The following is a 27,917-nucleotide window of genomic DNA, read 5'->3' as shown; positions in this document are numbered from 1 at the left end:
ACACACCTGCACATACACACCTGCACACGTACACACACACCTTCACATACAAGCACACATGCACAACTGCATCACACATATCCAATGCTTCCCCACCAAGTCATGACTTTCTACTTATTTTAGAAATTGTGTTTGTGGGGGAAGATTCTTCTGCTGCTATTGTCTACGGTTAGGAACTTCACTAATGTGGACCCTGTCTACTAGTGGGACCCTCCAGATCTGTTTCCGGCCCTACATTTAGAGGTGTCACAGTCGTAGCTGAAAACTCACCACAGCAGGAGTGTGTGCAGCACAGGACTCAGCAGACACTGCATCAGAGTGTCTGTTTCTCTCAAAGAGCTATTGCTAAAGATGTGTCAGGCTTGCCTGAGAACACAGAGACTGGCTGTGACACCTTTCACATTGTGTTGCTACACTGATTAAATTAGATGGTGTTTCTAAGGGACTTAGAACACTGGCTCTTACTAAGATCTATTATCCACTTAAAAGGAAATTTAAAAATGACATCATGCGGTGCTTCACAAGGCACATAGCGGTTTCCTAACCACTCACATCAACCTACAGCAGACATGATCTCCTTTTGTTGACAAGTGAGTCAGAACACCGTAGATGTTACTGAATGGGGGCTCCTAGTGGCATCTGGGGGTGCTGCTCTGAGCTTGAATCTCTGAAAAAGCATGACCTGGGCTGTCTCATTTGTTTTCACCAAGCAGAACAAAACAAACTGAGGCTCAGAGACAGAAATCTTGTTCTGACTCATTGAACTAAAGACTGGTAGAACTGAGGTTTGGAAAAAAATGTGTGTGTGTGTGTGTGTGTGTGTATGTGTTTGCGTGCATACACACATGTGCATGCTCAAAGCCTTTCTTTTCCTGCATGTAAGTGGTTCTCAGGGTTCCTAGGACCAGTGACAGTATAACCCAGAAACTCATTAGTAGTGTAAACTTCTATGGTCCATCCCAAGCTTGCTGAGTTAGAAAGCAAGGTTTATTGTTAACAGTCTGCTGTGACAAGTCCCCATGTTTGAGAACCACTGTCCTGTGCTGTCTAGTGTGGCGCCAATGGGAAGGCACACACACACACACACTTAGAACAAAATGCAAGATAGTAGCTGTAATGAACACGTGCTTTGAGGACAGTGGAAAAAAATCTGGCTACTACTCTCACCAGATGAACCTCTTACCTGCTGATCCCAGAGAGATTTAAAGAGTCAGAGATCCCCAGAGAGGATAAGAACGCCACAGAAATGCAACGGAGTCAACTAACCTGGACCCTTGGGGGGTTCTCAGAGTCTGAACCACCAACCAAAAAACATACACAGGCTGGACCTCAGCCTCCCTGCTCATATGTGGGAGATGTGCAGCTTGACCTGAATAACTGTGGGTCCTGGATAACTGGAATGGGTGGGGGCTACGCCAAAAGCTGATGTCTGTACTTGGGATATGTTCTACTAGCTGGGCTCCCTTGTTTGACCTCAGTGGGAGAGGAAGTGCCTAGCCTTGCAGAGACTTGAAATGCCAGGGTGGGGGGATACCCAGGGGGTGGCCCACCCACTCAGAGGAGAAGGGGAAGGAGATGAGGGCAAGGATTGTGAGAGGGGGTAACTGGGAGGAGCCAGTGAGCAGGATATAAAGTGAAATAAGTAAAAAAAAAAAAAAAGTAAATAAAAAAACAATAAAAGAGTGGAGGACCCAAAGACCCCTTAACAATTTCCTCTAGGCAATATGTGAATCTAAGTAATCAGCATTAGGCAGACACAAAAGCACTGGTGCTGCCATTACAGTGGGGGCCAGACAAGGAACAGAGGGAGTGAAGGAGGCTGCTGTTGGGGAGGAGTTATGGACTCAATGGGCGCCAGAGAGCCTGGGTCCCTGGGAATGGATGCCATAGGCTTCTGCAGGAGATTTCCCTGTTGTCAGACCTTGTAGTTTCCACTTGTAATGTTTAAAATAAAATCGCTGTGATCCTTTGGATCAGTGAGTTGTTGGCAATGAAACTAACTTGTAATAAATATCATGGCAGCCATATAATACACCTAAGAGTTGATACAGAGCAAACCTACTGGTTTGTGGCTAAAGCGAGCATTGATTTTTTTTCTTTAGACTCGTAGGAAAACTAGACATCATGGCTTTCTGCCTGTAAGCTCAGCCTTTGGGAGGCTGATACAGGAAGATTGCCATGAATCCAAAGTGAGTGTGGATTATGCGGTGAGTTTCAGGTCAGACTGGGATACCAAGTTAAGACCATGTCTAAAAATAAATAAGAATCAAAGGATTCTTGGGAAAGATCAGCAGGACCATTTTTACCAGACACTCAGGATGCATTGACACAGGTAGACAGCACCTAGTGCTCCAGTGACTTGCTGCTGTGTCACACCCCAGATCTTTGCTAGACAGTATGTGACTTGATGGGTTCCATTTTGACAATTGTCTGAGAACTCTGCCACTGTAGGGAAAGCTAGAGTTTACCTAGGAAGGGCGGCTGAGCCCATGGCGTGGACAGGCAGCACTGACAGCTGGCTCACAGTATCTACTGTAGACTCTCACTGGTGGCTTCTCCTCCCCGAGGCTCTTTTTGCCAGAGTCAGTTCCTGACCCATGTCATGCTTAAGTGGGCATGCTATCTCTACATAAGTATATTCACATTCAAAGTACATTCTTGAATTCAAAGGCTCCACTCTGCTGCTTTCCCATCTAGATGCTGAAAGATGAATTTTATTGTCAAAGTTGGATGGAGGGAGAAGCTGAAGATGTTAGGATTTTGTGGCTGGAATGCAGAGACACTTGGTGTTCTCTTTATTGGCCTTGTGGTGTGAGCCCTCTCCTGCTCTTTCTCTGTAGTCTGCCGACCTTCAGGAAGTCATGTTCACAGCCCTCATCAAGGACAGGCCCAAGTTTGTCCGCCTCTTTCTGGAGAATGGCCTGAACCTACAGAAGTTTCTCACCAATGAAGTCCTCACAGAACTCTTCTCCACCCACTTCAGCACCTTAGTGTACCGGAACCTGCAGATTGCCAAGAACTCCTACAATGATGCACTCCTCACCTTTGTTTGGAAGTTGGTGGCAAACTTTCGTAGAAGCTTCTGGAAAGAGGACAGAAGCAGCAGGGAGGACTTGGATGTGGAACTCCATGTATGTAACAGTGAGGTTATTTGAATTCAGTTCTTTGCTTCATATTTTCTATTCCCAGAATTCAGTTCTCTGCTTCATATTTCCTACTCCCAGAATTCAGTTCTCTGCTTCATATTTCCTGTTCCCAGAAATCAGTTCTCTGCTTCATATTTCCTACTACCAAAATTTAGTTCTATGCCTTCATATTTTCTATTCCCAGAATTCAGTTCTGTGCCTCCATCTTTCCTATTCCCAGAATTCAGTTCTCTGCCTCCATCTTTCCTGTTTCCTTCCCCGTTGCTATAAAGCAGCTAGAAGGGTGATATGCATTTTCTTTACCATCTTTCCTAAAAAATTAAAGACACTGGGAAAGTTTCCTGATGTCTTGCTCTAACCCCTGGTTGTGGTTTGGTTACATCATTTCTAGATCACAAGGCATATGTGACACACTTTCTAAGGCTGTTTGATGGGGACAAGGACTAACAGATGGCTTCCTGCTCATATGCCAGCCTGTTTATGAAAATAGCTCCCTGTTGTGCAGGTGAAAGAGTAAAGGACTGCCAGTAATTCTTCTGTGAAGAAATGGAGTAATGGATATTTCCATTAGAATAGATGTGAATCCCCCGAGATTCATTTTTTAGTCCAGGCGGGTCTGGTTCCACCAACAGCATCAGCAATTATTATCAACATTCGCTCTGGTTGGAGTCCAGCGCTGTGCGAGTGCCCCAGTTTCTCCTCATTTAGAGGAGACAGCTCAGAGGCATAGTGAAGTGAGTCTCTGCTCACACACCACGGCCACCTGCTTGATGGTGTGCCTCCTAGTGGCCTCTTTTTTTTTTTTTTTTTTCTTCATTTCTTCACCCTCTTAAATAAAATACTTTCTCAAATTCTTATCTCAAGAGTTCTTCTGGAGGAACCCAAACTGGATCATTATGATTTGTAACTCTGAGGTTTTTAAGTGTGTGTGTGTGTGTGCGCGCGCGCGCGTGCATGCGTGCATGCATGTGTTGTACAAATGAGCTCAGTGTGTGGTTGAACTGAAAGTGTAGATCTTCTATTTGATATTTGTTTATGTTAAAAATTTTGAAACACAGCACATAACTAGGTGTCATATGTGCAGTTTAGAGTTTGGTAAAGTCAACAAGGGAGCTGAAGGACGCACATGGTCACTTTCCATCTGAAAAGGTTCCTTGGAAGATACAAAATCTTAAATATGAACTAGAACTCCAATCTTTGAATAACAGTCTAAAGACATAAGGACATTTTCGCATGGTGACCTTTGGGCAGAAGCCACAGGAAGGTTAAGTTTAATCTGAATGCTTTTCTTTTCCTAGCTGGGAGACTGATCTACAAGATGGAGAGGAAGGGCATTCTTCATGGCATAGCCGGAGTCTTTCAGTCTTTAAATTGCTCTCAGTATCTACCTCTTTACCCCTTCCCCTACAGTTGTACTTTGCCTTCTATGATAGATGAAAGATTTCCTGTCAAATCACACCACCTACTGAGAGCTGCACGGAGCAATGAGAATCAGACCACCGAGCTGCTAAAACAGACTCAGCCCCAATCCCCAGAGGTCTCCAAAGCCAGTGGCTTCCTGGCCACCCCATTTCACTGTTAGAATGATGTACCTAAAATGGGTTACATTTGCATGTGGTGACCCAGTGTTCTGACCCCTGGCAGGATGCATCTCTCACCACTCGGCACCCGCTGCAAGCTCTCTTCATCTGGGCCATTCTTCAGAACAAGAAGGAACTTTCCAAGGTCATTTGGGAGCAGGTAAATGTCCAGACCCATACTGAATTGGGGCCAAATACATGCTGTGCTTAGGAGTCTGGTCTAACATATACTCATATGCCTAATTTAGAATTTGGGGCATCTGGGGCCTGGGACCAAGGCCGTGCTCCTGTTTACATTTCTTTGGGGGTGTCTCTAGGATCTGTGAACCCCAGTAAAGGAGTCATGTAGGAGTCCTCCTGTCCCCCAGGTGCCTGTTAACAATTTTCCCCCCAAGCATAAGAAGTATATTGAAATTTAACTTAAGAAAATTTCTAAGGCATTATCTCACTTGCAGGAGGTCTTAGGTTTGGTCCCCAGCACTGAATTATAAGATTAAAATAAAAATAATAATAATTTCTAGCTTTATTTCATTATGGACCAGGAGTGGAGGGGCCTGTAAGAATTCTGCTTGGAAATATTTATTGTGAATTTTCTTGGTGGTTTACTATATCGCTATTTCTTTAAATGAATCTATGGACACCTATGCTTCTGTCTTCACTTCAGTCCTTGGCTGCTGGATTCACACAGCCTTACTTAGACAGCTCAGGCCTTCCGGTGTTCTCATTCTCTTTCTCCCTGTGTCCTGGCTGTTACAGTATGATAATGTTGAGATGGTGGGTCAGCCAGGCATCCTGCTTTTAGAGGCTTAATGCTTTGCAATATTTATCCAGGTATTTTCTTTTTATATGCTGATTCCACATACAAGACCATGAAGAGTTAGTTTACTGAGGTCTGAGTCTGCTCCAAGCTCATCACAGACTTGACTGAATCACCATGAATAATAGTAGACTTTGCTGTTTCCTGCTTGTCTACACTTTTCAAAAGTTAACGTTGATGTTAGCACTTCAAGGGATTACAAATTAACCAGTATCTTCCCACCCTGCCCCCTAAAAGACCAAAGGCTGTACTCTGGCAGCCTTGGGGGCCAGCAAGCTTCTGAAGACCTTGGCCAAAGTTAAGAATGATATCAACGCTGCTGGAGAATCGGAGGAACTGGCCAATGAGTATGAGACCCGAGCAGTGGGTGAGTGCACCGTAGTGTATTCCAAGATAACTCACCCAGAAGGCTTGGAGTGGGGGCAGGGTAGGAGGGGCTGTTTTAGGTAAGGAGATCAAGCCAGTTCAGTCAATCAACAGGGTCTCAAGCGAGGGAGTGAGGATTGAAAAAGAAGAAAAACAATTAGACAAAATTATAACATGACTCCAGCCCATACTGAGGCTGAAGCAGTTTTATTTTTCTCCAGCCTGCTTTTATATCATTCCAAATATATACAAAAAACAAACAAGCAAACAAAAAACCGAAAACAAAAAAAAAAAAAAAACCCAAAAAGCCCATGGTCAGTTCTTAGATTAAAGACAAAGTAATCAAGTGTAGAAGTAAACAAGGAGATGACGCAAGAAAGGAATCAAGCAGAGCAGTAAGCAAAGAGATCACACAAGGTAGTAATTCAGCAAAGCAGTAAGCAAAGCCCCACGGTCACTATTTTAATATTCTTATCTGAGCCTGCTTCCTTGTCCAAGCCCAGTGACAAATGCCAAATTCCTAGAAGTGACACCAAAAAGCTCTCAACAAGGAGAGGTAGAGAGAGGATCAGAGAAGGGAGGGAGTCATGCCAGGTGTTGAAGGCAGCTGAATTCCGTAAGCATTTATCAACACCCTCTGCATTAAAGGGCCCCACTGACTATGTGTGTCTAAAGAAACATCCATATAGCAAGGCTCGCATTTGGACAGCTTTCTCTATGCTTCTGTCTGTCTGGATCCTCATGCCCAATCTGTTCAGGTTTTGACTGAGAATAGGCAGGCCACGTTTCCTGTCTGCCAGCTGAGCCCAGCTCTCCCCTCCCTGATGATACAGAGTTGTTCACTGAGTGCTACAGCAGCGATGAAGATTTGGCAGAACAGCTACTGGTCTACTCCTGTGAAGCCTGGGGTGGGAGCAACTGCCTGGAGCTGGCAGTGGAGGCCACAGACCAGCATTTCATTGCTCAGCCTGGGGTCCAGGTAAGGAAAAGCCAGTCCATGAAAAAATGGACCTGGGAATGGGCTATCAGAAAATGGGCATTAAGAAAATGACATTAAAAGTCTATTTTTCTTATCCTGTATAAAAATACATCGAGGGAGTACCTGGGTGACAATGTGAAAGATATAAGCTTTTCTGGAAAGTCTTACCTCAAGAGATGATACAGGAGTGCATCAGTCAACTTTCCATGACCGTAGTAAAATGCCTGAGGCGATCAACATAAAAAGAGGAAAGGTTTATTTTGACTCACAGTGTTTGGAGGTTTTAGTTTATGGTTGTCCATTGCTTCTGGGTTCATGATGAGGCAGGACATTACAGCCAGAGCATGTGGTAGAGGCAGACACTTACCTCATGACAGCGAACAGTGAGAAAGAGGAGAAACCAAAGTCCCTTCAACAGTGTAACCCACAATGGTCTAAAACCTTCCCCGAGGCTTCCACCTCTTAAAGAGTGCACTACCTTCCATAGTGTCATACTGGAAACTATGTCTTTAGGATATGGACCTTTGGAAAATATTTAAGACCCAAACCACAGTGTGATGCCTATCTTTGCCAATTTGATACTATGGAATCACCTAGGAAGAGTCTTAGGGCAGGATTGCCTAGATCAGTTGGCCGGTTCAGTGTGTCTGGGTGGTTTGACTGCCTGTAGTTGCCTGGATCGCCTTAGTTGGTGTGGGAAGACTCATCCCACTATGGGTGGCGCTATTCCCTGGTTTTGGACCCTGGACTGTATAAGAGTAGAGAAAGCTAGTTGAACACAAAGCATGAATTCACTTCTCTGCTTTTGATTGAGGGTATGACATGACTGCTTCAAGTTCCTGCTTTGACATCCCTGCTGCGACGAACCATAACACGGAGTTGAGAGATGAAATAAGCCCATCTCCCCAAAGATGCTTTTTGTTAGGATATTTTATCACAGTGACAGAAATGAAACCAAGGCATATGGCAAGGAGAAAGAATTGTTTGGGCTTCCACAAAGCAAATAGTACATTATAATGCTGTCTCTGGGTCGTCTGCCTGGGTCTTGGTCTACTTAGGTATGTGTGAGATGATGAACCTCAGTTTCTCATCTGTGAAGAGGGCATAGTTGTCTATATTAGCTATCTTTCTGTTGATATTAGTTATCTTAAGTTACCTGACAGAGGCAACTTAAGGGAAAGCAGACGTAGTTGGGGCTCACAGTTTTAGCCCAACACAGTAGAGTTCATGGTGGTTACATTACTGACTCCTGGTGGATTAGAAAGCAGAAAATGGGGCTAGAAATGGGGTTAGGCTATTACTCTAAGGGGCCCATCCTCAGTGGGCTCACCTCTACTAGCAAGACTCGAGAATCCCCCCCACCTCCCAAACAGCACCACAGCTTGGGATGATGTGTTCTCAGTTGCACTGGGATGTTTAAGTCTAATCGGGTAGAGAGATGCAGGTGAGCCATGCCGGTTGGTTATGTGCTTTATCTGCACCGTGCATGTGGAAGTGGGCTCCATTCATTTTATTTTGAGGACTCAGTATTCAGAGAGGTTCTAGAATATTTTCCACGCTTGCTTGCTGGGAAGTTGTAGCACTGGGATTTAATCCTCTGTGGATTGCCTCCTACTTCACACTCTGTGTTATACCAAGCGGCCAGTAAGCAAGACCTCAGATGAGGAGGTGGCGTTAGTGTAAGCAGTTTGCTCTGGAGGTGAGCTGGAGGTGATTAGCGGGCAGGGAGCTGTGGGAGGAAGGAGAAGACATGTTATGATAAGAGGGGTGGTGTCCCTGGGAGTTCTTGGGAGCCTATGGGTCCCTTGTGGAGCGTGCTGCAAGTCCTGCAACATTGCTACTTGCTGGGTGCTCTTTCTGGGGTCCAGCTTGCCCCGCCTTGGCCAAGCCCACATCTGTGGAGCAGCTCCAAGAGGACATAGCAGGGCACACAGAAGAAGCAGCTGGCACTTGTCATCCTTCTACTAGAGGAGGAGGTGTAGGACTGTGGGCATAGCACACCAGTCTCAGTGTCTTAGTGGACCTCAGCTTTCCCTTACTCTGCCCTCTTCATTCCAAACCCCCCTTGGTTGGCTTTTTCCCCCAGCTGTGAGGTTTATTGTTTTGTTTGTTTATTTGTCTGTTTTGGTGTCGTCAGGCACTTGTCTATCTTTTGGTAGCAATGTGAAGTTTCCTATCTCTGCCATCATGGAAACCCTTTCTGCCCCACCTTTTGGGGGCTGGTGCGAAAAGTTGGGGGTTGTCTTTGTGCATTCCATCTTGGTTTTACTTCAGCCCTTCCTCTCCTGACATTCTTTTAGTTTCCAATTAAAAGTGCCCCGCCTACCTCCAGCCCAGAGCCCTGAGGGGCTCAGCAGATTGCCTTTGAGCTTAGCATCCCCGAAGAGGAGGGGCCTTGAAGCATGCTTGTTTAAGCTATAAGCTTACACAGATAAAAAACTATAATAGTTAAAAATTCATAGGTTTGGTGAATTTTCACTCACATAACCATCTCTTTTAAAGCTCATGGAACTGAACTTAGAAAAAAAGACTTAAAACATCAAACAGAATTTTAAGCTGTTTCTTCATGCATTAAAATCCAGACAATATCTGCAAGATTAAAGACATGGATGTGGGGGTTAGATATTTCCGGAGTGTGCAGGGCTAAGAAGAAAGACCTTGTCCTGTATCCCATATACTTACGTCAATAAAGACTTGTGCTCTCTGTCTCTGTTTCTTTCCTTCTAGAATTTTCTTTCTAAGCAGTGGTATGGAGAGATTTCCCGAGACACGAAGAACTGGAAGATTATCCTATGTCTATTCATCATCCCCCTGGTGGGCTGTGGCCTCGTATCATTTAGGTGTGGACTGGGGCATCTAATCTTGTGTGTGAGCATCTGTGTGTGTTTAGGCATTTGTGTCAATGGAATGTTCACTGTGGCATCTGTGTGCTTAGTCCAGCATCTTCCCTGGCTTTTCCTGGCTTGGGTTTCTAGCAGGTGGTCCTGAGGTTGTCTTCAGTATCTGAGGCTGAATTTGGATTCTCTAATCACAAAAGGGGGAGGGTGCTGAGTTTTGGCTGCTGTCTATGTTAGAAAGCAAGCCATGGTCCCTCCCACTCTCCTCTCTCTCTCTCTCTCTCTCTCTCTCTCTCTCTCTGTGTGTGTGTGTGTGTGCTTATACAAGTACATGTGTGAGTGTGTGAATGTGTGAGTGAATGTGTGTGTAAATATGTACATTAGTATGTGTTTATGTGAGTGCGTATGTCTGTGTGAGTGTGCATGTGTGTTATGTGTGAGTACGCAAGTATGTGTGTTTGTGATGTGTGTTTGTGACTCTGTCAGTGTGTATAAATGTATCTAAGTGTGTGAGAGAGTGTATGTGTGCTGGTGTGTACCAGTGTGTGTGAGTGTATGTGACACTCCCCTGCCTCTGCCTCTGCCTCTGTCTAGGAAGAAGCCCATTGACAAGCACAAGAAGCTGCTCTGGTACTACGTGGCCTTCTTCACTTCACCCTTCGTGGTTTTCTCCTGGAACGTGGTCTTCTACATCGCCTTCCTCCTGCTGTTTGCTTACGTGCTGCTCATGGACTTCCACTCAGTGCCGCACACCCCCGAGCTGGTCCTCTACGCCCTGGTCTTCGTCCTTTTCTGTGATGAAGTGAGACAGGTAGGCAAGTGCAGCTCTTTCCATAGAGATGTGGATAAAAGTCTGCTCATCTCAGACAGGACACTGATTCCACACAAGGCTAGTTTATGGAGCCGGTGAGTTTACTGGGGTAATTGACAAGAGTGAGGGTGACCCAAAGGCATTTTACATCATCAAAAGCCCACCCAAAATGACTCATGACAGCCAAATCACAGGAACTCAAAGCCCAATTTGTGAACAAATTTTTTCACCAAAGAGTCCCCCTGTCTCCAGCAATGGTTGATCATACAGTTTCCTGGGATGTGTATATTTTGGGATATTTGCTTCACTGTTGAGTCCAAACTCTACCCCAGGCCCCATAGAGCAGGTGCTTACTGAGGTAGCAGATGTTGAAGAAATTCATGTTGTTGGTGAAGAAGGTATTGTCCTGACCCATGGTGGAAAATGTCTCAGCAAGTCCTTTCAGATTTGTCTGTCACTCTCTTGTCTCTTCAGGACCTGAACCTTAAAATATACCCATTTAGCAAGCATTTGCTAGGTACACAACTCCTGGGGTAATCGCAGTTTTAAAATTACAAGGTCCAGTGGTGGAAGAGATCTGAAGGGGGAACATGCTGCCTTGGTCCTTGTAGGGCCCCGACTAGTCTAAGAACACCGACACCTTATGCTGTCATGCCAACTCTCTCTGATAGACCTTTATGTGCAGTCTCTGGGACTCTTGGGTTGTTAGGGATTCTGGGGTCCTGTCTGTCTATTCTTAGCATGGGCATGTCTTAATCAATTAATTATATCTACTGTCAATGTGAGGGCTGGGAGGGGTTTTGGTACCGATGCCCTACATGCCTGTCTTTGTGACTAGTAGGTAAGTGATATGGAAGATGATGGAATGTCAGTGGAGGTTGAGGAAGAAAGCCCCCAAACACACAGGATGGCTCTAGCACCAGTGTACTGACTGTAGTTCTGGAAGGCAGAAGTTCGACGTGAAGGTGTGGGTTGGGTTGGTCCCATACAGCACTGTGAAGGAAACTGTTTTTGCTGTGTTGTTTCCTGACCTCTGAAAGCTTTCTGTCCATCCTTGTCACTCCGTGCCTGATGGATGTGACACTCTGACCCCTGGTCTCCTGTCCATATGGTGTCCTCTCAATGTGCAGGTGTGTCCTCATTTCTCTGTTTCCTGGGGACAACAGTCATGTTGGATCAGGACTCCATCTCGACCTGTCGGCTCCATCTGCAGTGGCCTGATTTCTGATCAAGGTCACATTCCCAGGTAGAGGGCTGAGGACCTAAGTCTAGAGGTACAGTTCATCCCCAGCACTTCCATGTGGCCCCTCTCCCTGTGGCCAGCCTTTACTTCCACGTTTTCCTTCTGACTTGTGATGTGTCTCTAGCAGAGTGGAGCTGAGGTATTCTGTGTGTGGTCAGCAGAGCCAGGGGGGCTCTTAGTGTTCAGGGAAGGACTACTGGACCAGAGGGTCAATTGACTCACGGCTAATAGGAGATTAAGTCATGAGGATTGGATGGAGAAGGGTGAAAGGGACAGAGAAGGAAAGAGGCAGGGAGAAGGAGGAATAATCCAGTAGGCATTGCAAATACATGGTGTGCAATAATTCTGTTTCTTTGCTCTTCCCCTTTCTGGGTGTGTTTTCTACAGAAGAAATCCTTAAGAGAAGCAGAAACCTGGATCATGTTGTCTCCTCTTGTACTGACCCCATCAGGGAGTCCTCTGAGCTCTCTAGGTCCTGACACATGTTCTTAATACAGGAAGGGACAAGCATGGTGCTTGTAAGTCACTCCTGAGGGCCACCACAATTATGGGACTACTGAGGCCAGATGAGGAGACCTACAGAGGGACCCTGCCTTCTCTTTTTCTGAGCAGGCAGCAGACCACAACTGTGAGGATCTGGCCTTGAGAAATCTGTCACTAGAGGGCGCTGTTTCCCTTTGTTTCTGCAGAATCAGTCTTTGTATTCCTCAACTGGGTTGTTTCCTTCAAGGGAAGGCTCTGCAGGCCTGTGCAGAATCACAGTTGTTAGGGGAAACCCCTAGACAGGACATTGTCTATTTTAGATTGTGCCCGGGACTCAGAAACCCTTGCTCTCAGTGAGGAGTGACATCCCTTGCCCAGAGGGAGGATGCTCACAGCTAATTTGGGACTTCTGACCTCTCTAGTCCCCAGTGCTGATACAGTTGTTACTGACTCCTAGTGGAGCTAAAGCAGGCACTGTGGATGTTTGTTTATAGTGTGGTAAGTTCCACCCTGCCTTCTCTGAAAGCTCCTTCAGTTCTGAAGCGGGCACAGCGGGGAGGGGATGGTGAATACATCCTGGTATTTCATGAACACAGCTTAGGTTTGCCCTTTTCCCCCTTAGACAAGAGGCTTCTCTTTATTAAGAACAAAACAACTCAAAACAAAAACCCGAAATCCTTTTGCTCTGCAGTGGCATTCTTGTGGCCCAGGGCTCATTTGTCTGTTATTCCTGTAATATGGTCAGGCTTCTGAAGTCACTCAGGCGAGGATGGGCTGGAGTTGTACAGATGGGTATGTACCAGCCTCCCAGCGGGAACGAAAAAGAGAACAGGTGGGCAGGGCCTGTGCCAGCCACTCTCACCTTCAGAAGCATGGCATAGCGAATGGGTTTTGCTGCCCTGGGGATCAGCACTGCCCGGATAAATGGATGCTCCTATGTCCTCCCCAGTGTCCTAACTGTGAGCCTGTCTCGTCACAGTAGAGCATGGTCTGACCCAGGCCACCCAGACCCGGGGGGACTTCACTGTTCCACTGTCATCTGGCAGTGTTCTCTTCCTTTGGCTACTCAAGCTGTGCATCCTGGATCCCAGCTTGCAAGATTTCAGTGGACCTGAGAAACCCACAATTTCCAGGATGGGCACCTAAGCCATCCTGTTTAGGCTTTGGGGTCAGAGACAGAGAAGGCCATAGGATATATGAGTTATGAAAAGATTTGGTGGGTGAGTTCATGGGAATCAGAATCATGCCTCACTGAATCTACTGTCCCCTGTTTTGAGCTGACCCTGGAGTCTGGCCCTCAGGCTCCTAGTATCCAGATTCTGAGCAAGTAGGCAAATGAAAAGGTTAGACAGCTAGGTTGGCATTCTTAAAAACCAGAGTGTGGAGCCTGTCTTGCTTAGGGTTTCATTGCTGAGAATAGATACCAAGGCAACTCTTATGAGGGTAACATTTAATTGGGGCTGGCTTACAGGTTCAGAAGTTCAGTCCATTATCATCAAGGTGGGAGCATGGCAGTATCCAGGCATTCATGGTGCAGGAGGAGCTGAGAGTTCTACATCTTCATCTGAAGGCTGATAGGAGAAGACTGGCTTCCACATGGTTAGGAGGAGGGTTTCATTGTCAACCCCTACAGTGACACACTTTCTATAACAAAGCCACACCTCCTAAGAGTGCCAGTCCCTGGGCCAAGTGTATTCAAACCACCACAGAGCCCAATTAATAATCTTTCTTTCCTGTATATGTCTTTTAAAAAAGATTTCAATAATCAAGTTGTTCTGCTGTGTGTGCCAGAAATAATATATTTACAATAATACACAACTCTATGGTGATGACATCGGGGTGACACTTTGTAATTGTGCAAGGCACAGTCTATACCATTCTCCATGGTCACCTGGATGTTCCCTGGTTTCCCACACAGGTTACATTCATTCCCTGTGGCTTCATTTTTAAAGGATGGGAGAACACAGCCCTTTTGCTTGACTCTGATAGCTGCACATGTCTAAGAGAGTAGCTATCTTTCTGGTCCTCTTGGATCAGTGGGTTTCTGGTAGGGCTCGCTTGACACAAACAGTCTCAGAAGTGCCCTGGGATAAACTGAGTGGACATTTACAAGTCTGAAAGAGACTGGTGTCCATGATGCCCATTGTTCTGTCTGTCTGTTTCATGCTGCAGTGGTACATGAATGGAGTGAATTATTTCACCGACCTATGGAATGTTATGGACACACTAGGACTCTTCTACTTCATAGCGGGTATTGTATTCCGGTAAGTGGCTCTTCCCACTTTCCCAACGTCAGGCATTTTGGCACAAAAGATGGAGAAAAATTTTAGGACACCTCAAGTGCATGAATAGGCCTGTCCCATCACTTCATTCCCCATCAGAGGTGATCATAAGAGGCCATTGCCTCTGCTCTGCTTGGCCACCATAAACTTCTCCCCATTCTGGGTTCTTTACAATTTTCTTTTTTTGTTTTTTCAGACAGGTTTTTTTGGGAGGAGGGGCATAATTACAATCCAAGGAGTGGTCACTGAGATGTTTAGTGTCTTTCAATGTTAGTTCATTTTGGCACACTTAATTGAAGGTGCAGGTGACCTTGTCCAGTATGCTCAACCTGCAGCCAGGTACCAGTGTATCCCTCCAACCTCAGAGCTACAGTGTGTGGGAAGACAACTAAGTCTAAAATGATCACCAAAGGCCAAAAGTGATCTAGGGAGGAAACTTAGGAAGCAAAATGCCCAGCACGCCAGCATGAGGGTTGAGTTTATACCCACAGAACCCTGGGGAAAGGCAGAGGGTAACAGCACCCACCATTTCCCCAACCCAGGGCTGGGGTAAGACAGGTAGGTCAGGGAGCTCACTAGTTGAATCAGTGAGCTCTGGGTTCAGTACAGAACCATGACTCAAAAGTGAAGACAGAAAGCAATGGAGTTAGACACCCAATGTCTGCCTCTGGCCTCCACAAACGTGTGTGTGTGTGTGTGTGTGTGTGTGTGTGTGTGTGTGTGTGCACAAGAATGAACACACACAGTCACACCACATTAAACTTGGAAATGTTGTGCCCTGTCCCACAAACTCTCCTTTTCTTTCTGCAGGCTCCACTCTTCTAATAAAAGCTCACTGTACTCCGGGCGAGTCATTTTCTGTCTGGATTACATCATATTCACCCTGCGGCTCATCCATATCTTCACCGTTAGCAGGAACTTGGGACCCAAGATTATAATGCTGCAGCGGATGGTGAGAGCCAGCACCCCTGGCGGGCGGCCATGCTCACCATGCTCAGAGTCCTTTGTCCACAGCATAGCTTGTATTCAGTCGCTGGGGCTTCCTGAGACTTCACCCTTTGCAGCATGCTTCCATTTGAGCCTGAACAGCTTGCTCAGAATGTATGTAGGGAGGGGCTTTCATGCCATTTTTTATGGATGGGGTTGTTCTAGTTCAAAGAGGTGAGCGTGCTTCTCTAGCAATAAATGGTGAGCCAGATGCCTAGAGAGGATGGGGCTCTGAATGTCACACCCTGTATGTGAGAGAAAGACCACAGACTTGTTTTACATACAGGCCAGGAGGAAATCTCAGGCTGGGGATGTTGCTTCCCGGAGCTGGTTCTGTCTGGAAATCAGATGGACCACCACTGGATGAGCTCATGTGGACATCTCTTTCCGACCTTGAGGTTGAATGTGTGGTTTTAGTTCAAAGCATATCTGAGGCATCCAGTCACTATGATGTCAAGCTGTGTGTGCAAAACTCAACAGACAAAAAAAGAAAAAGAAAAGTAGATTTTTTGAGTCTTCCAAGGGATGCTTTTGTTTTCCTAAGAAGTAATTCTGCAGAAATAATTTGTGGGTTGAAAGACAGCAAGTATCATCAGGTGTGGCTGGAGAGAGTTCCTCCCACACAGAGGCCCTCTGTGTTTTGAGCTGGGACCTCTTTCGAGAGCTGCTGTGTCTCAGCTGCTTGGAGATCTGCAAGCTAAGGTGCAAGAAATTGAGTTTTATTGTGGGGGACAGACATCTCCAAACCTAAAGCTTATGGTAATCTATTGCTACATTAGTGGCTAGGGTCTGGGGCGGTAGCTCAGTGGTAAAGCACTTAACCCCAGCAGTGCAATCAATCAATGTAAGATAAATAAGTAAATGGCCAGGCTTAAATCTTCTGGCTCCTAGAACCTCTCTCTGCCTGTCTCTGTGGCGGGTTGGGAAGGGTCAGGCTGTGTAGCCAGCCACTGTGGGTGGTACGGTTCTAACTGTTCTGATCTCCTCCCTTGGCAGCTGATCGACGTTTTCTTCTTCCTGTTTCTCTTTGCTGTGTGGATGGTGGCCTTCGGAGTGGCCAGACAGGGGATCCTGAGGCAAAATGAACAGCGCTGGAGGTGGATCTTCCGCTCTGTCATCTATGAGCCCTACCTGGCCATGTTTGGCCAGGTGCCCAGTGACGTGGATAGTAAGCCGGGCTCTGCTTGGGTAGAGGGGGACCTGGTGGTGGTTGGGTTGACATTCTGACTCCATCCCTGATCCTCCCTCCCCCCTCTTTCTCGGTCCTTCTAAATAATATCTTCCTTTGTTCCCATTTTGATCTTTGAGTCTTTCAATTTTATTTATCAGTATTTTTGGAGACAAGACCCCCTAGTCCAGGCTGGCCCCAATTTCCCTATGTAGCCAAGGATCACCATCAATCCCTAGTCCCCGTCCCCCTGCTGAGATTACAGGCATGTGCCACCACCATGCCTGGTTAGTGTGGTGCTGAGGGTTGGACCCATGACCTCCTGCACATTAGTCAAGCAGTCTACCAACTGAGCCACATCCCAAGTTTTGTAAAAGGTGGCAATTCTAAGTTACAGCTATGCTACCTGAGTAGAATGGGACGATCCCTGCTGGTTCACACAGGAGTGCTGTGAGCTGCACTTCCCTATAGGCCACCATGTCCAGGCTCCCATTTATTGCTAAAGAACATGTGGGAGAGTGACATAGAACCTTGGTTGAAGCTTCCATCATTGGCCCACTGCCCAGCAGGCTGTGAGACCAATGGTGGCATGGTGGCTATGTTGTACCCACACTCAGGCTGTAAAGGTCAGGTATGGGGCACAAGCCAATTCTTGTTTGGGGTGGACTGTGCAGAGGGACTTCAGGATGCTGACAGTAGTCCTGACTTCTCATCGCCCATTCTGCCAGCATAAACTATACTGACTGACAGTTTCCTTGAGCCAGGGCTGGGCATGACAGGTGGCACTCACTCCCTATGGTTTTCCCTCCATCCGTGTCTGCTCCTCAGATGTTCTTCCAACTCTTCTTATAAACAGGTCTTGTCCACGCAGGGTGGAAAGGTCCTTGGGCCTCTCTAGTTGGCACTGTGATGCATTTTATTTGAGGATAGCTCTTTATGCTGATGGGTTGAGTCTCATGAAGGAGCAGCACTTAGAAGTGGTTGGGGGCAGGAGAGGGAGGAGCCGGGGCAGGCAGGTGTGGTACACATGCCATCTGAGTTCTTTCACATGCTACCCGGTACAGCACATTCTTCCTGTAGAGTGTGTTCCTGAGGTCGGCACTGAGAGCAGGGGCTCTGGCTGGGTGCCTCTCCTCAGAACCAGAGACCCTGTCTGTGGCCTTCTCTGAACTCATAGAGATCCATATTAGCTAGTTCAAGTAGTAGGTCCCCACTTGTTACTGGTAGACCTGGGCTTCCTCCAAGGGCTGTGCTGGGCTCTTCCCACCAAGGCCACAGGGATGTACATCAGAACCTTTTTGTGACCCTCCACCCTAGTGCTGGGGACCAAGCAAAGCCTTGGACTTGCTAGGGAAGTGTTCCACTACCGAGCTATACCCCCTACCGACGTCATGTCAGAGCATTGACGTCCTTGACAGACATGTATCATTTCACCCGTCCCTAAGACACAAAACCTCTACAGAGACGAATTAAAGAGAAAAGGGTTTGTTTTGGCTCACACTTCCACAGTTCCGGGGTACAGTTCATCGTGATGGGGAAGGCATGGTGGCACAGGGGAGCAAGGCAGCTTGATTCAGTATATCCACAGTCAAGAAGCAGAGAGAGAGAGAGAGAGAGAGAGAGAGAGAGAGAGAGAGAGAGAGGAGAGAGGAGAGAGAGAGAGAGAGAGAGAGAGAGAGAGAGAGAGAGATATGCTGATGCTCAGCTCACTTCCTTTTTTTTTTTATTCAGCTCAGGCCCCCAGCCTGTGGGAAGGAGCTGCCTATACTAAAGGTTGAGAAATCTCTAGGAACACCTTCACGGACACGCCCAGAATTATGTCTCCTAGGTGACTCCAGATCCTACTGACATGTCCAGAATCCTGTCTCCTAGGTGACTCCAAATCCTACTGACATGCCCAGAATCCTGTCTCCTAGGTGACTCCAAATCCCACCAAGCTGGCAATCAAGATTAATGCACAATATCTGCTCTGACACTGCCCCTAGATGCCAGTGCTCACCTGGTTTGGTTGATTTCCCAACCCCATGACATCCCTGTGTGGAGCATTCTTTTCACCAGTACTCTGGCCTCTAAGCACACTCTCCTCGTGTCCCCTGCATCCTTTAGATGCATGCCGCAGCCACAATACTCCTTCAGTGAAGAGTTGCTTTCCGATGCACTCCTCTAACAGTGCCCATGGCTCTCATTATGAGCATAGTGATCCAGCCACGCAGCACCACCCAGTTTACCCTCGAAGCCCTCTGTCTTCCTACCAGGGCTCTGGCATGTGCTGTTGCCACTGCTTTGAGCACCTGTCCCCTCCATGTGCTCACATGGCTGTCTCTCTCTCATCCTTCTGTTTATCTCAGAGATAGTTTCTCTGTGGGAAGCTGCCTCTGGGTGTATTCAATGAAGATCACGGACCCACTACATCTTGTCCACTTCCTTTTGGGACTTTGTGTGGGTTGAATCTTTAAGCTGACTGAGGAGGGTGGATACTTCTTGAAACAGAGAACACATCTATACTCCCTGTTCCAGTTTCTGTTGCTGTGATGAGATACACCGACCAATGGAAACACTTCTAGCTTATAATTCACCACTGAGAGATGGCAGGGCAGGAGCTTGAGGCAGGGATCTGGAGGTGGGGCCCATAGTGTGGGGAGCTGACAGAAGGCGGCTATCATCCTTGCAGCCATCTTGAGCCATTACCCTGACAAGACACTTGATTACAATAGCCTACAACAGCTGATCACACTCTGATAACATCTTGTTTTAGATATCCAGAATTTTCCCTTGGGTGTGTGAGATTAAAGGTGTGTGACTTAAGGGCATGATTTAGAGATTAGATTTAGAGATAAGACCTAAGGGTGTGACTTAAGGGCATGACTTAAGGTTGTGGCTTAGAAGTGAGACATATAAAAGGCAAGAGACAGACAGAAGAGTTCAGTACAACTTGGAGTTAATTATTAGGCATTAGGTAGAAGACACTTGGACTAGAGAACTCGGAAGAACTAGGTAGTAGGCACTTAGCACTTGTCAAGTTGAAAACCAAAGCTAACTAGAATACCCTCCTCCTTTAATCTGGATCTTAATGAGGTCCCTATATCAGTGGAAATGAACTACTCAGTAAACTGTCTAATGGGCAGGGGACTCTGAATATTGTACCCAAGGCATCAAATAACTCTGATCCCCTGGCCTGCCATGGTCCTTGCTCTTCCTAAGGGGGCCTCTTGGTTCTGTGCCCACAGGTACCACATATGACTTCTCCCACTGCACCTTCTCGGGAAATGAGTCCAAGCCACTGTGTGTGGAGCTGGATGAGCACAACATGCCCCGATTCCCTGAGTGGATCACCATCCCACTGGTGTGCATCTACATGCTCTCCACCAACATCCTTCTGGTCAACCTCCTGGTCGCCATGTTTGGGTATGTCTGCGTCACACACGCATGGGCTTTCAGTCTGGGTTGTGCCTATGTCAGGCAAGCAAAAAGCATGTGGGCAGAGGTAATATCTACCTTGAGGAGCTGAGAGAGGAGGCGATTGGGAGCCTTGTGGTCTGCAGTGCTTGGGGGCCTTAAAGGGACCATGTTAAAAACAACAACAGGGTACTCTATAGGCCATCCTTTGACTGATTTGACACAGACAAGTGGTGTGACCAGCTCCATTAAATCCATGTCCTAGTGTTTGACACCATGTCATAATTCTCCGAAAGCAACAGAACTAATTACTCTTCTTGTTGCTGTTGCCAAACACCTAACAAAAGCAATGGGAGGAAGGATGAATTTATTTTGATTGTAGCTTGTGAGGTACATTCTATTGTGGTGGGAAGTCATGGGGGTTGGGGTAGTCACATTGTGTCTGCGGCCAGGGAGCAGAGAGTGTGAATGTTGCCGCTCATCTTACTTTCTTCTTCTTTTTTATTCAATCAAGTACCCCAACCTGTGAATTAGTCCTACTCATGTTCAGGTCTTCTTCCCGACCCTCTGTTAAATCTCTCAGTAAGCACTGTCATGGACCTGCTTAGACCTATGTCTCCTAGGTGATTCCCAAACCTATCAAGGTTGACTGTGTTAGTCCGATGACTACAGTGCCAATCATCCCTGAGGTTCCTTGTTTATTTTTTTAAGTAAGACAAACTTAATGCAAAATAATATGCAATAACCAATAACACCTCAGATATAGAATCCAAAAGTCAAAGGTCCAAGGAGCTTCCATCCATCCTGAACTAAGAAGAAATAGATATCAGAGGTTATTTCTGGCACCATTTGGTCCCAGACTCTACTGGGAGACACTTGGCAAGCTGCTCACGAAGCCTCTCCCAGGCTTGCTTCTATGGTTTGCAGAGCTTCATTTTGTCCAAGCTGCACATTGTTCAGCTGCAGAAGGATTCTCATTTTTACATAGTTTCTGGGAAGCATGAATGAGAGCCGAAATGATCTAGAACAAACAGAATAACCTCCGTGTCTTTAGCTGTGAAGGGACGATTTAATAATCTACTTAACGGTTCCACAACTTACCTATTTGGTCACAACACATATAGCTGTTGCAATTTAAAGTTTGCCTTTAAATGGCAATGAAGGATGGGGCCAATCCACAATCTGCAGACTGTTCATCCGGTCCTGATGGCCAGGTATGGTGTGGTTTCTTTCTGACTGCCAGTTCTGAGGTTAGTCTGAGAAGGACAGTAAGTGTTCCTCTGTTTGTCACAGCCTGAGTTGATTCTCTGTTTGAAGAACAATGTTACCTGTGGCTCTTAGTGTAGTTCAGTAGCTTCTAGAATCTTCGCAAGAAGATGCATAGCTGTTTTCATAACAGGCTTTTCAGTGCATGCTTTTGGATCATCTACAAGGTGGGGAGCTATCTGAATGACCATCTGCTAATGCTTCCAGATCATTGTGATATAGGAGATTGATAAATTAGGAAGACTTAACTGTATGGCATCTAACAATCTAACACAGTTGAAGAATTCTTGTGAAAAGGAAATAAAAGTTCAGAAGACATCAAGGCAATGCTATCTAAGCAACCACACATTGCAAATGACATCCGGAGCCACACAAAAAGCCAACTCTGATTTAATGGCACACTCAATAACAGAGTCTCAAAAACTAACCTGTCACCTATAGTGTTTCCAAGATTACACACAGCTTGTCCACTGTTGTGGGCATGGCAAGATGCCAGCAGAGCATTGAATAGCTCACCCCACCACAAAGTAAGTCTGCAGAAGTTGTGGTCTGAATATGAACTGTCCTCTAGAAACTCATGTGTTTGAACACTCAACCACCAGTTGGTGGCGCTATTTTGGGATGCTGTGGAATATTTAGTAAGGAAGGACCCAGCTGATAGTGATTTCCTGGGGTCTCAGGTCTCAGCTCTTCTTCTGGTGCCAGTTTCTCTCCATCCCTCCCTTGTACCCTCTTTCTTACATCCCCTCTTTCTTGATCTGATTGATGTGAGCAAGCCACCAATGCACCAGCTATTCCAGCTGCTAGCTGCTCACACTGCCATGCCTTTCCTACCATGATGAAGCTGGACTGCATCCCTTCAGACCATGAGTCATGATTCAGACCATGAATCTTCCCTCCCTGAGCTTGCTTCTTGTCACATCACAGGGATTAGAACAAGGGCCAGCAGCAGCCTGTGCCCAGCACTGAGTTGTCGGAGGTCTCAGAATCTTTGTGCTTTGAGCTGTCACGGCAGCTGCCTGTCATGGAAGGACCCTATCAACATTACCATCTGACATCTGTGCTGTGATCAGAAAATGAGGGAACCCAAGCTGTGCTCAAACTTTTCTGCTAAAGAGATATAGGCAATGATATAGGTCTGTGTTCATGATGTGTGTGTTCAGCTTACCTCAGTGTCTTCCTGGAGGACTCTTTGTATCCCACTCAGCTATCTCTCCACTCAGGGCTTCAGTGTGACTGTTCTTGTTGCCTTCCCCTGGGGCGCTTCTTCCAGCATCCCCATCTTACCCTCCTTTCAATGATCCCTGGCTAGGAGTTTAAGGGTAGCTGAGGCCCTACTATGATCAGTGAGCCAGTCTTCTACATGCCATTTCTGATGAGTGCTAAGCTATCCAAAGATTGATTGCTCCCTGAGAAAAATAGCCCCAGGGTGTCGCCCCTGTCTGATGCCACATCATAGTACTTAGTGCAAAGCTTATATACCCACAAGGGTGACCTCATTAGTTTCATTGCAAATGTGTCGGTGAGGATGGTTCTTAAGCACTGGGAGCTGACTAGATGATATTTCACAGAAAAGCAAGAGGCACTCACAAATCCATGACATCATCCACCCTAGTAGCAGGGGAGAAACCTAGACTCAGTCAGTGACTCTGGTTCCCTTTGACAGGTGTAAGTCCCTGAGGATGGCAAGCAGCTCTGACAAGGACTCGCTGACCGACCATGCAAATTTGTGTGGCTTCTAAGAGTCACCTTCTTGTACCCGAGGAATAATGCAAATTTCTTACCAATATGCAGAAAAGGAGAGAGAACACAGTATTCCTCAGCTACAAACTAAAAGTTTGGTGTGACGCCACTGGTCCAAAGCAAGCTATCAAAATGGAGTTTAAATTTTAAAGACAACAGTTAACTGTAATGATAATAACAAATATTTGTGGGGCTTTCTCACCCAAGTGAATTGCATGTGCCCTGTCACCTAATTACCATGTGGGGGCCCAGCCTTCTTGTGACTTTACAAAGGAGAGAGATGGGCAGATCCTGCTGTGAATGGAAAAAAATGGCATTCCAATATTTAACACAGTGCCACATATTGCAATAAAATGAAAGTAACCATCACATCAGGGCAGATGGAACACTCCTGTAAGCCCATCTACTTGGAAGGCTGAGGCAGGAGGATTTCAAGTTCAAGTCCTGTGTGTGGTTCAGTCTAGGCTGCATAACTCTATAGCATCATCATGCGCTAAACCGAGTTGTTATCCCAAGGCAGGTGAATGAAATCACTGTGTCTTTTCCATTGGTTGTTGTTGGTTTTGGGCTTGCTCCTCCCCATATCTCACATGTCATGATCATTATAATTATTTTCTTTTATTTTGTCAGTGGAAACCTTGCAGATCTTCTCTGATCTATTTCAAAGCCTCCTTTACTCCTTCCTGTCCCTCATGTTGAAAACAATGTACATGGATATCAATACTTCTATTCAGCTTGCCATTCAGTCACTTAGTGGGTTTTATTCTGGTCTGAACTGACACATCACACTATGCCTGTTTATGCTTAAGGTTTACACCTTACATATACAATGTGTGTCCAGCAAATGGCATCTCCATCTTCTCAGACTGCCATCATCTCTTTGTGTTGAAGGTCTTGGGCTCCTCTAGTTATTTTACTAGAAAGATTTACTTTACACTAAACAATCATATGTGTATATATCTGGTGTGTGCGTGGTATTTGCGCATGAGTGCAGGTACCCACCAAGGCCAGAAGAAGGACACTAATTCCTTATAGCTGCAGTTACAGGCAATTGTGTGCTGCCCAAAGTGGATGATGGGGAGTGATCTTGGGTCCTCTCTAAAGCAGTACATGCTTTTAAATACTGAGCCAACTCTTCAAAAGGGGACTAGGAAACAACAAACATTTCAATATACATGCTGGGAAACCCAGAGCTCAAGAGCCAGGACACAGATGCAGTTCTGAGGAGACATTATACTGCTGTGCATGGGAATGACGGGCCATTGGTCCTCTAAGACACACTGAAGGAGCTACTTGAGAGATGGCTCAGAGTCTGAAAGATGCTCTCACAGAGAGTCAGGGTTCAGTTCTCATCACCCACATGGTGGTTCCCACTTCTCTGTAGCTCCAGTTCTGGGAAATCCAACACCCTCCTCTGACCACTGTGAGCTCCTGCACACAAACTTATGTTACACATACACTCAGGCAGGTTCTCATGCATACACTTGAAATAAAAATAAGCAAATCTTTGAAAAGAGAATCTAGCTGAGAAGCCTACTTGGATTTTAATTCATTCTAAAACCTGCTGTTGTTTACACATCCATTTTAATAAGTTTTTTTCAGACTGTGTATTCTGATTTGATCACTCTTTTTATTTTGGGTTTTACTACCAAATGGTTTTCATTACTGAAGGGTTTTGTTTTTAAAGTCATTAAAACATTTGTTGTACAAGTGCCCCCCCCCCTTGTTTTTACTCAAAACTTTCCTGGCATTTTGTTGTGTATATTGAATTGTATGAAGGAACCCAGGGCTCATCTTGTGATTTTTTTTTTCTTCTTTCTTCTTTAAAAAAAAAAAAAATCTCACGACTCTTTATGGAATTATTTAAGAGGAATCAGAGTCATCATCTCCAGAACAGTGGCACATTTGCAGCATTCAAGTATCTGCAGTTACCAGTAGACTTCTGTGCTTCTTTCTGCATGGGGCTTGCAGGGTTTTTATTATTTCCAGCCATTTATGGCTGTGAGCAAGTTTTTTCCCTATGTTTTGGGGTTTTTAAAAAATTGTTGTTGTTTGTTTTACAGTGAGTACTTTTTGCTCTGTAGGAAGGCTTTTAAAGATTTACTTATCGTGTAACTAGTCTCCATCATGAGTGGTCTCCCTTCTCTTTATTACCTTGAGGATGGTCCCCCAACTCTTTATTTGTCACATAACTTTTTTCCCCTCTGCCTTGCTTTCTAACCAGTAAAGGATGTTCAGTGTTCCAGAAGACTGTCCTGTAACTATTGAAATATCTCCCTTTTGACCTGAAGTTATGATGCATCACACCAGCAATGGATTGCAGCTCTGTTGTTAAGATCCCACCACCACCCTCTCAGTGGTCATGGCATATTATCCCTTTAATACTTTAACTTCTGGATTTTGTCTGTGACCAAGGCTATTTGAATTCCAAACATCTGTTGCAGGCTAGCAACATCTCCAGTCTCAGCAAGTTTCTCCCTCCAAGGGACTTCTGTTTCCTCCCCTCTCCTTCTTGGCTTTGCAGAGGATACTCAGTTGGTCCCACAAGATGACTGTCAGTGTTCCTGTGCACCTCCAGCCCACTGAGATACTGGCAGGGACAATAACCTCCTAACAGGGTATTAGAGATGCAGTGTGAAGGGGCGGGCTTTATGGTTGCTTAGAGGAGATGGGCAGAGATCATCTGGAAGACTGAGTTGATTCGGGCAAGGCTAATCCTTGTCACTGTGCCTGTGTCACTGAGAGGCATTTTCATGAAACAGTTGCAGAAGGCCTTTCTCTGCAGCGTCTAGTCTCTTCTCTATAGAAGTTAAGACTAACCTCTAAAGACTATAAAACTTAGAGAGCTATGGAGGTAGCTCAGATGGTAAAGTGCTTGCTATGCAAGCAGGAAGACTTACGTTCAAGACCTATAATGTACCTTAAACATCCAGGCATGATGACACACTTGTTAATCCCAGTCCCGGGGAGATAGGGACATGCAAATCCTCATACTCAGTCAACCTAATGAGTTGCAGGCCAGTCAAAAGAAAACGGCAGACACTGGACACTGCCCAAGGAACAACACCTGAGCCTGACTTATGTCTCACACACACACACACACACACACACACGGCACACATTCACATACACACACACACACACACACACGTAATTCATCTTGATAGAGCAAGTTGATGCAATTCTCAATTATCAGCCTCCCATGGAGAACTTGCATATCTATCTGACTGAATCTGGAGCTGATTTAAAAGAAAATGGACAATCTGGAAGTTGCTGTCATGCAGCGAAGCTGGGCCTTGGGTGTTTAGGTATTGGTGCCCAGTGGTGACTAGCTCCTCAAGCCTCGGGACCTGGGTGCAGGTTTTCACCAGTTATCAGGATTGTTGCTCCCAGGGTTCATCTTGCCCATAAGGGACAGAAGGAATGTCTGTTCTGACAGAAGGGGGCTTGAAGTCTGGTTCCACTGAAGAAGAAACAAGACTGTGATTGACAGGCCCTAACTATGTACTCCTGAGGCAGGGATTGCAGCCCTTCCCTCGAAGGGCCTTCAGCTAAATGGACTCAAAACTGCTATGCCCCCTGGCCTTTCCTGGTCTAGACTCCTCTGCTTGTCCTCATCATTCTCAGGGCTATGCAGAAATAAATGAAGACCTGCAAATGGCTTCGGTCTGTCAATTCCTGCAGTGTGTTTCATTGAGTCCAAATGGCCAGTTCAGGCAAGTCACAGATCTCATCCTCAGGGGCCTTCCATCAGAGTTTCTCTCTGAGCTCCCAGAGTGAGGTCCACATGCTTCTTAACTTGCTGCAAGTGTAGTGGTGAATGTGCCTCCCTCCATCCAGACATAGCAATGTCTTTTGTATGAAACACCCGAAAACTACATTTGATGCTTCAAAGTGGGTGTCGTGGCTTTTGTTTGGATTTTTGAGATTTAAGCAGTCAGTATCCATTTTGGAATAGGTGCATGAAATGGTAAGATGCTCTTAGCATTTTATTAGAATCAAAATGGCTGTTCTGGCGGGAAGTAGTGAGCTGTGACCTCTGGTAGGTTCATAGTCTGAGTGTCACTAATCTTAGGTGCTTCTGTAGATCTGAGCCACTGCTGTAGCAGATGAGGATGGTAATTTTTGTAGATAGCAAAACCAGCTGAGGACCAGGGAAGGTGGTGGTAACAGCGGGCTGAGATTAGCCTTTCAGTAATCTGACCTACACTGGGGTGAGATGCTGAACAGCCATTTCTGGATCCACAGAGCTGTCTGCTTTGTACCTGAAATTTCTACTGAGAAAAGTAGATGAAAGAATCAGTCAGGCAGCCACTGGTCTACCTCATAGGAGCTTATGCATGTGGGCATTCAAAAAGCATAGGCTTCTTACCTTTGGAGACCTCATTGTGTTCAAAATGCACACTGCCTAAATTGTCAAATGCTTTGTAGTTATCCAAACTGTCAAGTCATGCTATGAAACCCCTAGGACACAGAGTAGAACTCTCACAATCTCACACGTCTCCTCTAGATTGCTAGATCAAATCCCAGCTTCACCATTTCAATTTACTGCCGTTAGTGTCCCAAGCTGTTTATCATAGATGATAAGAGGACTTACAGAGTTATTTGCATGTTAAATTAATCAACATAAATGGCTGCCTAGAATAGCAGTTTATAGGGAGAGGGGATGTAGCCCAGATGGTAGAGAGTGCTTGCCTAGCATGCATGAAGCCCTGTATTGATCTGAAGCACCACATAAGTTCTGCTATGTGGGTAGCTTATACCAGCTCTGAGAGAGGGAGGCAGGAGAATGAATAGTTCAGGATCATCCACA

The 27,917-nt window shown here is 45.9% G+C and overlaps 1 protein-coding gene across 1 annotated transcript in view; it reads left to right on the top strand.

Annotated features, from left to right (window-relative positions):
- Trpm8 (transient receptor potential cation channel subfamily M member 8) overlaps nucleotides 1-27,917 on the top strand; it is a 70,783-nt gene that overhangs the window by 25,528 nt on the left and 17,338 nt on the right. Inside the window, exons 11-20 of the mRNA XM_034521507.2 lie at nucleotides 2,841-3,131; nucleotides 4,791-4,886; nucleotides 5,781-5,910; nucleotides 6,743-6,888; nucleotides 9,616-9,728; nucleotides 10,320-10,536; nucleotides 14,435-14,526; nucleotides 15,355-15,496; nucleotides 16,528-16,699; nucleotides 19,927-20,104. Coding sequence (XP_034377398.1) covers nucleotides 2,841-3,131; nucleotides 4,791-4,886; nucleotides 5,781-5,910; nucleotides 6,743-6,888; nucleotides 9,616-9,728; nucleotides 10,320-10,536; nucleotides 14,435-14,526; nucleotides 15,355-15,496; nucleotides 16,528-16,699; nucleotides 19,927-20,104 — 1,577 coding nt within the window. The remainder of the gene's footprint in view (nucleotides 1-2,840; nucleotides 3,132-4,790; nucleotides 4,887-5,780; nucleotides 5,911-6,742; nucleotides 6,889-9,615; nucleotides 9,729-10,319; nucleotides 10,537-14,434; nucleotides 14,527-15,354; nucleotides 15,497-16,527; nucleotides 16,700-19,926; nucleotides 20,105-27,917) is intronic.

Source organism: Arvicanthis niloticus, chromosome 17 (genome assembly GCF_011762505.2).
Source record: "Arvicanthis niloticus isolate mArvNil1 chromosome 17, mArvNil1.pat.X, whole genome shotgun sequence".
NCBI classification, from domain to species: Eukaryota; Metazoa; Chordata; class Mammalia; order Rodentia; family Muridae; genus Arvicanthis; species Arvicanthis niloticus.
The sequence above is the reverse complement of the archived record's forward strand: the minus strand, read 5'-3'. Positions and strand labels throughout refer to the sequence as shown.